This window comes from Otolemur garnettii, unplaced genomic scaffold (assembly GCF_000181295.1).
Source record: "Otolemur garnettii isolate 467f Iridium unplaced genomic scaffold, OtoGar3 scaffold00181, whole genome shotgun sequence".
In the NCBI taxonomy this organism is placed as follows: domain Eukaryota; kingdom Metazoa; phylum Chordata; class Mammalia; order Primates; family Galagidae; genus Otolemur; species Otolemur garnettii.
Window position 1 is genome coordinate 1941134 of NW_003852576.1, and position 8806 is coordinate 1949939.

An 8806-nucleotide genomic window follows, 5' to 3' on the forward strand; every position below is an offset into this window, starting at 1 on the left:
CATCACAGCTCACAGCAACCTCCAACTCCTGGACTCAAGCGAGTCTCCTGCCTCAGCCTCCCAAGTAGCTGGGACCACAGGCGCCTGCCACAACACCCAGCTATTTTTTGGTTGCAGCCATCATTGTTGTTTGGCAGGCCTGGGCTGGATTCGAACCTGCCACCTTACATGTATGTGGCTGGCGCCTTAGCCACTTGAGCTACAGGCACCAAGCCTGAACTCCAAGATTCTTAAAGAACAATTAAAGAACAAGGTAGTTCCTGCAAAGGAATGAAGGTTTTGAGGTTACACCGTGCTCCCCCCTGAATACTACAAAGGAAATCTGTTTGCTATTTTCTTTGTAGAAGGATCTGCTTTGCCAGTCAGAACAAATAAAATAAATCTGAGAAGATTCTCCCTTCCATGGCAGAGGGAGTGTGGAAGGGTTTTAAAGACGACATGGTGGCATTCACGGTGGTTAGTACCGAGGATAAGTGGCATAATTTCTGAATGAAATATGCAACATAAAAATATAGGGCCTCCTGTTCAAAAAGAAAGGAAAAATGCTGTAAGAGCACTAAAGCAAGCTTTCTCTCGTCCTCTGTACTCTCCTGACTCGCTGATAGTTGCCACCGAGTGTCACTGTCCCTCAGGCGTGGGGAACACTTGCAGGGCGAGCACACACTCAGGCACAGTAGCTGAGGTGCACACACAGAGCACCAGCATCTGGGGTCCCCCTCACAGCTGTTCCCAGACAGACGCACCATGCACTGGCCAGGGGCTGAGCAACAGAGCCAGGAATGTTCCTGGGGCCCACCACCTCAACCCACAGCAGGGAAGGGAGCCACAGGTGGGCTGCAAGTCAGTGCTGGGCCCTGCTAGGTATCTGGACCGGGGGGTGGGGGTGGTAGGCAGAAGGCTTCCCTCCCTCGAGGTGCTTGCTGAACGCACAGCAGTGTCTAAGGCCAGGGCAGGGCTGGCCACTACCACATCCCACCCCAAGACACCGTGAGGTGTGTGCCTGACCCTATTCCCCTAGTGTTCAGGCCCTGCCCCCTACTGAGGCAGAGATGAAAAAGTGTGGTAGGGCCTGGGGTACCAGGGGAGCAGGCAAGCAAGAGTCACCTGGGGAGGTGGCAGAGGTGAGCACAAGTCAAAGAAAGCCTCTGGTGCGCGCTCCTTCACCACTAGACTTTACTAACCAAATACAAATTTGAAGGTAAAAATTTTAAGAATTTCAAGACGGCAACCTTGTAGGCTTAAACCCTATGCAGATAGGTCCTGGGCAACTGCACTGGCTACATGCCCACATGACAGGCCCTGTTGGTAACCCCCACCCCCAGATGTCTAGAAACAAAACGGAAACGTGTGTGCCTTCACTTTCCATTGTAACGTGTGTGCTGGTGAGGGTGGTGAAGAGGTGGGCACGAGGGGTCTCACCCCAGTGCTGGTGACGGGTGGGCAGGAGGGGTCTCGACGGGTGGTGAAGAGGTGGGCACGAGGGGTCTCGCCCCTGGCATATCTTTAAAGATGCCCAAAGCCCACCCATTTGAGTAATAATTTTAACCTACTACCTCTGTGCGGAGAGCTGACCTAGTGAGATACAGGCAGGGTCTTGACGGTTATAGAAATCCCGTCAAACCTAACTTGATTTAGGGATTTTCTTCAAATGTCAGGGAGATTAGGAAAGAGAGGATGGAGGAATGATTCTTTATCGAGTGGCTCTACGTTCATGTTTGTAAAAACGGGGCCACAGCCAAAGCCCTTACTTTGATGCCAGACTATAACCTGGTCGCTGAAAGTGTGTTTCTCACAAACCTTGGCTTCTGGGTCACTGTTGATACTACAAGAATCGTCATCGTCAGCATGCGGGGCACTTCTAGAAAGAAAAACAGAAAACTGGACTTAGAATCCTATCGCACACTCCAGTTGCATAGAGACTCGCTGAAACGGACCTGGCCGACGTCCTACCTGAGCTTCAAAGATGCATAGCGCAGCGTAGCTCCTTCAAACTCCTTTAAGCTGGGGTCTGGGTTCACAGTGGCTGCGTGTAGGTCCTAGAGGGAAACAGACCCTGTTAACCGACGGCGGGGAGGGCCCATCACGCTGCCTCGAATATCAGAGAGGAGAAAAGTCCTCTGGCAAGAGGCAGAGAGTGGATGTGAGCTTGGGCAGGAAGCATGCAAGGGCTGCTGGGTGCTGGCTTGGTGCAAGCGCCTGGTCTTACAAACAACAAGGAACCCGGGGCAATCAGCCCCAAGTCATTCACGATGGGAGACGTCAAAATAATGCAACACAAGTGTGAGCTGAACGCCCCTAGCAAGAAGCCAATCACTCCATCGCTGCAGAACGCGTGATGCTCGTGAAGAAGAAAAATACGCAGCCACAGCCATGCAGAAAGGAAAAAGATTAAACGATCTGAAATCCGACAATATACTTGCCTTCCAAATGTCACTATTAATCTTTCCCCCATTCAGAACAGCAAAATCACTCCATGGCTGTTTCTAGACATACAATTATTCACATGGAAAAGAAAGCACATTGATTTAAAGAAAAAAAAAAGAAAAAAAGAAAAAAAACACAAGACACTGTTGTTAGCATTGATATTCACAGGATGGGTTAGGGAACAAATTAACTCTTAACACCAACTTGTTAGCACACTCTCTAAATCTAGACAACCGCCTAAAAACTACGGCCAGAGGAGAGATGGAGCCTTAATTACTTACCCAAAGACTGAACACTATTAGAAGCAGACAGTGGAGTTATTTTCTAAATGTGGTCTTAAAAGCAACCCATATGCTTGCAAGTAATAAATAACTAGCACGCCTAATTCCATAGTAAGCATTTTCCTCCCTATAAACGTAACAGAACTATTTACTGGAGGTGGGGGTGAAACCAGGGTTGGTAACTGCACTGGTTTGGAAACTGAGGAAGGTCCATGGCTACAGGCACAAAAAACTTGGGCAGTCAAGCTATTTTCCTTTTAAAGAAGAAAAGGGCAGTTAAGGAGCAAACAGACACCAATATCTCGCTGAAATTTGACCTAACACAAAATAGCTTTCAACAGTCTACTATAAATTCTTCTAGTTCATAAAAAGCTTTACATCCTTGCCCCACAAGCCTCTTTGCAAAGTCTTGATCAGGAAATGATTGCTAAACGTCATCATGGAAAGCAACCTGGCCCGGCTGGGAGGACCCTGTGACGGATCTTCAGATCCAAACGCCTTCCGTCCACCTCAGACAACAAGAAAACGTCTTTTTCTTTTCTACTATCCTGAGGCAATACTCAAATATTTTTCACCTATGATTTGGGGAAATAAATGGAGCTAACAAAACCCAGGGGCAGTCTCGTGAGTTTGTGCTACTGACCGGTTATGCAAATCCCTTAGATAAATGAATCAACAAAGGGAACTTTTCAAATAAAGCTCTTTAAACATGAAGAGTGAATACTGACCGGTAACTTTTATTCACAACTATAGTTTTTAAAACTACTAAAAATAGAAGCGGCTAAGTTCATAATGCATCTTTCAAGTCCTGAGACATGTGAACTCTGCAGAACTCTGTATGAGGGCAAAGGCTTCGAAAAGCTAGATCCATTATCACTACACAAAATTGGTGTCATTTTGCTTCGGTTTTTTTTTTTTTTTTTTTCCGTGTAGGCATCTGAATCGCAGTTTTTCAAAATAAGAAAATTTAGACCACTACGTTTTTAAAAATAATTTCTCTTAATAAATAAAACAGCTGGAATACAGGCCAATCTCTTACCTCTCCCCTCACTCGAACCCCCAGGAGCAGTGTTCAGTCTTTACTAAGGAAAAAATGAATAACCTAGGATGTCTTGTTAGCTCAGAAAATGGGTGTTGGGTTCAGAGCATTGCTCAGGTTGTCTCATATTTTCAGAGGGGCCAGAGATCAAAAAGCTTAGACTCAACACTAGAGGGGTATTGCTAAGGACTTGGAAATACCAACTACAAAATAAAATTTTAAGCTAAAACGTCTTTTTAAAAAAGAAAAGCAGCTGATGTGGCCCAAAATCATCCACATAAACAAATATCGCTCACAGATTATTTAAGTTTGACTTTGAAAAAGGATATCAGATGATGGATTAGGAAGACTCAAAATAATTGCATCTTTGTGGAGAAGTTAAAAAAAGAGAAGAGTGTCTGATAAAATAAATCTGAAATCAGAAATTATCCTCAAGAGATGCTATCTATGTGTTGGGACTAGAGAGGGTGAAACACAAGTATTTTCTAAAATAAGCACTTAGAAAAGCCTTCAGCACTTGATTAAAAGTTCTATGCTTGTATGGTTTTAAAATTTTTTTATGTATTTATTCTTTGGACATAGGGGTCCCCTTAAAGTAAAAGCTGACTACAGGTCTAAACTAAGAATTCGCCTCTTAGGCTGGGCAAACATGAGGCTGCTGGCAAGCTCCCAACCATCGCCTTTTACAGATTTAAATAAACAAAGACCCTATACAGTGATGTTGCAAACTCTTAAAATAACATGGGCACTCCTAAAGAGAACCTTTAAAAGCACACAAAACTCAAGTAAAGAAAAATGGAAGCCAGGATTATATACTGTCTGTTTTGACTAGGCTACGGGTCTTTTCTCCCTTCTTGTATTTAAAAACATTCATTTATACCAAAGATGACAAACTTTCTCCCCTGAATAAATCATCATAATTTTGCCTCTTTAAGAAAAAAAATTTTTTTTTGATACAGAGCCTCAAGCTGTTGCCCTGGGTAGAGTGCCGTGGCAGCACAGCTCACAGCAACCTCCAATTCCTGGGCTTAAGTGATTCTCTTGCCTCAGCCTCCCGAGTAGCTGGAATTACAGGTGCCTGCCACAACAGCCAGCTATTTTTTGGTTGTAGTTGTCATTGTTGTTTGGTGGGCCTGGACTGGATTCAAACTCGCCAGCTCTGGTGTATGTGGCCGGCGCCTTAGCCACTTGAGCTACAGGTGCCGAGCCTGAAAGATTCTTTTTTAAGGTCGATAAAAGACAAAAACACTTTGTCTTAAGTTTTAAAAAGTACATAGTCTATTCACATAATTTTTTTTAATTAGGAAGAGAATATTTTCTACATTTGGCCAATAACTATTTTTTTTAAGACAGTTGTCACCCAGGCTAGAATACTGTGACATCCTCATAGCTCATAGCAAGCTCAAACTGCTGGGCTCAGGGCATCGTATTGTCTCAGCCCCCAGCCCACCCCCCGCTAGTTTTTCTATTTTTAGTAGAGACGGGGTCTTGCTCTAGCTCAGGCTCGTCTGGAACTCCTGAGCTCAGGTGATCCACCTTCCTCGGCTTCCCAAAGTGCTAGGATTACAGGCATGAGCCATGGTGCCCAGGCTGGCCTGTAACTTCTGCTAATAAATTTTTTTTTAAGCAGCCCAACAGAGATGCTTTGGTTGTACAGAAAGTCTGCAGCCAGCCTCCTTTGCAGTGTGGGTGGTGGAGTGAGAGAGATGAAGGGAGAGAGGAGGAAGGCCTCGCGCAGTCAGGAGGAAAGACAGAGGCACCAACACGCCCGGGTGAGACCAGATGGGAAAGGGGAGCGTGCAGGTGAGCAGAGACCCTCTCCATGAGCCTCCCTCTCAAACTGCGACCTCGCAGGCGAGGCAGCTCAAGCCTTGCACGGCTGAGTGACCTCTGGTGCCACCGTCAAAGCTGGGGACATTCTCCTGGTACTGGTCCTGTACCTGCCCAGGTTGAGGCACCCGCTACTCTGATCACTGTGACCACACTCTACTGAGAAGGCCCTGAGCCTCAGCTCCCAGAGCTCCCCTGTGCACGGGGGCACTGACCCTGGGCTGTGCGTGACCCCGACCCTGTGCAGAAGCAAAGGCAGACTCGCTAAAGGATTCCAGTGGTGCCAGTTCACTACTGAGAGATTTCTCCTTCCACGCTTCTCTTCTGGGGTCTTAAACACAATTTGACAGATGAAAGAAAAAAATGACAATGATGTGTTGTCTTTCTGCTGGAAAAAGGCCAAGACTGGAACTGGTTCTCTGACAAACTCAACAATGCTTGAGAGGATGACATTTCAGGGGCTGGGAGTGTCCCTTACTACACACACACAGGGGACTTTCTTTAGGGCACTAAGAAAGTCGCCAGGAAGTGGTGGCAACATGCAAACCAGAGAGGGTGGCAACTGTGGCCCAAGGAGTAGGGCACAGGCCCCATATACCAGAGGTGGCAGGTTCAAACCCAGCCCCGGCCAAAAACTGCAAAAAAAAAAAAGCAAATCAGTGAGAATGGAGGGTTGGACTGCTGGGAACTGGCCAGAGGGAGAGTCCTCCAAGGTCCCCAGCAGCTTCACTGGGAGCCATGATCTTGTCATCTCGTCATCTCTGAGTGCGCTTCAGAAGGGCTGATGTCCCAGCGTCAGGTTTGAGTATTTGTCTTCTGAAATTTAATCCTCGATGTGGCAATATTGAGAGGTGGGGGTCTTTAAGTGATTGGGTCATATGGTCTCTGCAGTCAAGAACGCATTCCCTTTCATAGACTCATGGGTCATCATAGGAGGAGGACTAGCGGCTTCCTAAGAAGAAAAGAGACCTGAGCTGGCTCAGCCTCTGGCCATGTGCTGCCCTGTGTCCCCTGGGGATTCAGCAGCGCCCCACCAGCAGGAGGGCCCTCACCAGACGCAGGCCCTCAACCTCAGACTTTCTCAGCCTCTGTGAGAAATACATTCCTCTTCTTTTAAATTGCCCAGTTTCAGGTACTCTAAGCATCAGAAAGCAAACTCAGACACACAGCCTGTGGGAAGCCAGGGGTCAAACTCTGCCTCTGCTCTCATCTCCTGTGACCTCCAATTCTTCATGTATCAGATGGGGCTGAGAAGATGTCCCGGCGCCAGCAACCTGAGACAAAGAACGTCAGCTCTGAGCATGGTGCCCTGGAAACGAGTTTCCTGATCCTCTCTTTTTCCATGGAAGAAAAAACAGTTTGAGGATTACAGGAGTGTCTCAAATTATACTTCTCAATCCCTCTCTGTCAAGATTTGAGCTTTGAGAGGTGTGGCCTTTGCAGCAGAAAATCTGGAATTCTGGAACTCCGAGGACTGGGGCAGGCAATGCCGATGAGGCCGCACCACACGTACGCGCACAGCTTTTCTCTTGGGGGGGAGACTGGGTCTTGCTGTGTTGTCCAGGCTGGAGTACAGTGGCTCTTCATAGATAGGAGAGTAGCCCAGTGCCATGCTAGGCTCTCTTTTTTAAAATGTTCTGTGCTTTTGGTGGCTGTGGTACCATCAGAAGGCAGAAGCAGGTTTAATACAGAAACGTGATTCAGGGAAGTTAAAAAAAAGAATCACACTAGTGAATAGGCTGACGAAAGCTCGTGCGATTAAATTAGCCCCTGTGAGCAGCAGCACCGCATAGAAGCCACAATCTAGAGGGGGGCAGTGGGGACCCCGAGGCACGAGCACTGGCCCTGCCACCACAGCAAATAACTACCAGCTCCCGGGGCTGTGAAACTGGTTTACTCCTTCACCCAGCCAACATTCAGTGAATGTCACTGTGTACCTGGCACTGTGCCAGGTGCTGGGGACACACGATGAGGGTGACAGGTCCTAACTACTAAGGGCTTCCTGGAGGGAGAATGACACTCCACAGGTAAGAGAAGAAACAAAGGGATCCGACGGGAATAAAGGGCTTTTCAATAAAGGAGAACAAAGCAGTCACACTTAGCAGAAAAATCCCCTGGCAAGCTGTGGACCCCCAGAGAGTCTGACTCAATGGCCTGGGGGAACCAGGGAACCAGCATGGTTGACAATTCTGGGGCCTCCTGACAGCTGTCCTCGCTCACCGGCTGGGAAATCCTGTCACTGTGTTCACTACGCTTTCTCCAGGGTCCTCTCCAGCTTTCAAACACCAGGGTTAGGTCAGAAGTTCAGTAAAATGACAACAGAATGGCCCTTTGATGTTGTCATCTTATTTCTAAGCGTGTACAAAAATACACAGGCACCAAGATAGCCACTGTGCCCCCCTGGCCAGTCAGCTTCTCAGGCCACCCCTGAGGCCACAAGCACTTCAGCAGGAGCAGAGAGATGAGGACTGATTTCCCTTCCCTGGCGTCAGACCCTCCTTCTCCAAACTCCTCTTCCGGAACCCAAGAGCACCTTCAGTTAACAAGATTAGAAGCCTTGGCTACGGGCTAACAGTTACTCAGACACATCTTGTGTGTGGCTCTTTCTCTCTAAAATTCCACATCCAAGTAACTTGCGAGGTAATTTGGAACAAATAAGTGGTTTGGGGGGAGAGCGGCGTGTGCCAAATTTCCGCAGCAAATGCTTCCTGGCCAGTTTATAAACTTTCAGAAATGCTGCTGGCATGTGCAGTAGAAACACGATCCACCGCGCTCAACACTTCCCGAGTGAACTTTGGAATGTGAAATGTAAAATTTTCAAACTGTAAGGGGCTTTCAGCCTTCAACTTTTGTGGAGCTTCGGTAACAGATTTAGCACTTATTTATTTCTTTTTTTTCCTTTTTCTGAAGCCAGCTCAGAAAAAAAGCAGAATAAAATATGCGTCTCTAACACGACATGTTCCCTCATTTCTTCTTCCTTAACAGTTTGCTTTCTCTCGTGTTTTGAAAATTAGTCAAAAGAGATTCTATTTGGGGATCACAGAAATGGTGTTAGGGAAATAATCATTTCTCTTCAACTGCCATCAGCACCTGACCTATGTTATTAAGAGAAGTCATTTTCTAGAGGGTTCTGCATCTGAGGCAGCCCTCCCCAGGGTGAGATGAAGAGATTCAGGGGTCCCCAGACCCCCATCCTGTCGACCACCGTGAAGCTTGCGGCTGAAGCCGGGTC

The 8806-nt window shown here is 47.2% G+C and overlaps 1 protein-coding gene across 14 annotated transcripts in view; it reads right to left on the reverse strand.

The window, feature by feature from the left end:
• APBB2 (amyloid beta precursor protein binding family B member 2) overlaps positions 1-8806 on the reverse strand; it is a 377881-nt gene that overhangs the window by 109197 nt on the left and 259878 nt on the right. For 9 of the 14 annotated variants that reach the window (XM_023519597.1, XM_012811964.2, XM_023519603.1 and 6 more), the window contains 3 exons: positions 2421-2483; positions 1951-2036; positions 1798-1858 (listed from right to left, as the gene is read on the reverse strand). In XM_023519597.1, coding sequence (XP_023375365.1) covers positions 1798-1858; positions 1951-2036; positions 2421-2483 — 210 coding nt within the window. The remainder of the gene's footprint in view (positions 1-1797; positions 1859-1950; positions 2037-2420; positions 2484-8806) is intronic. The other 5 variants (XM_023519608.1, XM_023519607.1, XM_023519606.1 and 2 more) reach the window with 1 other exon arrangement.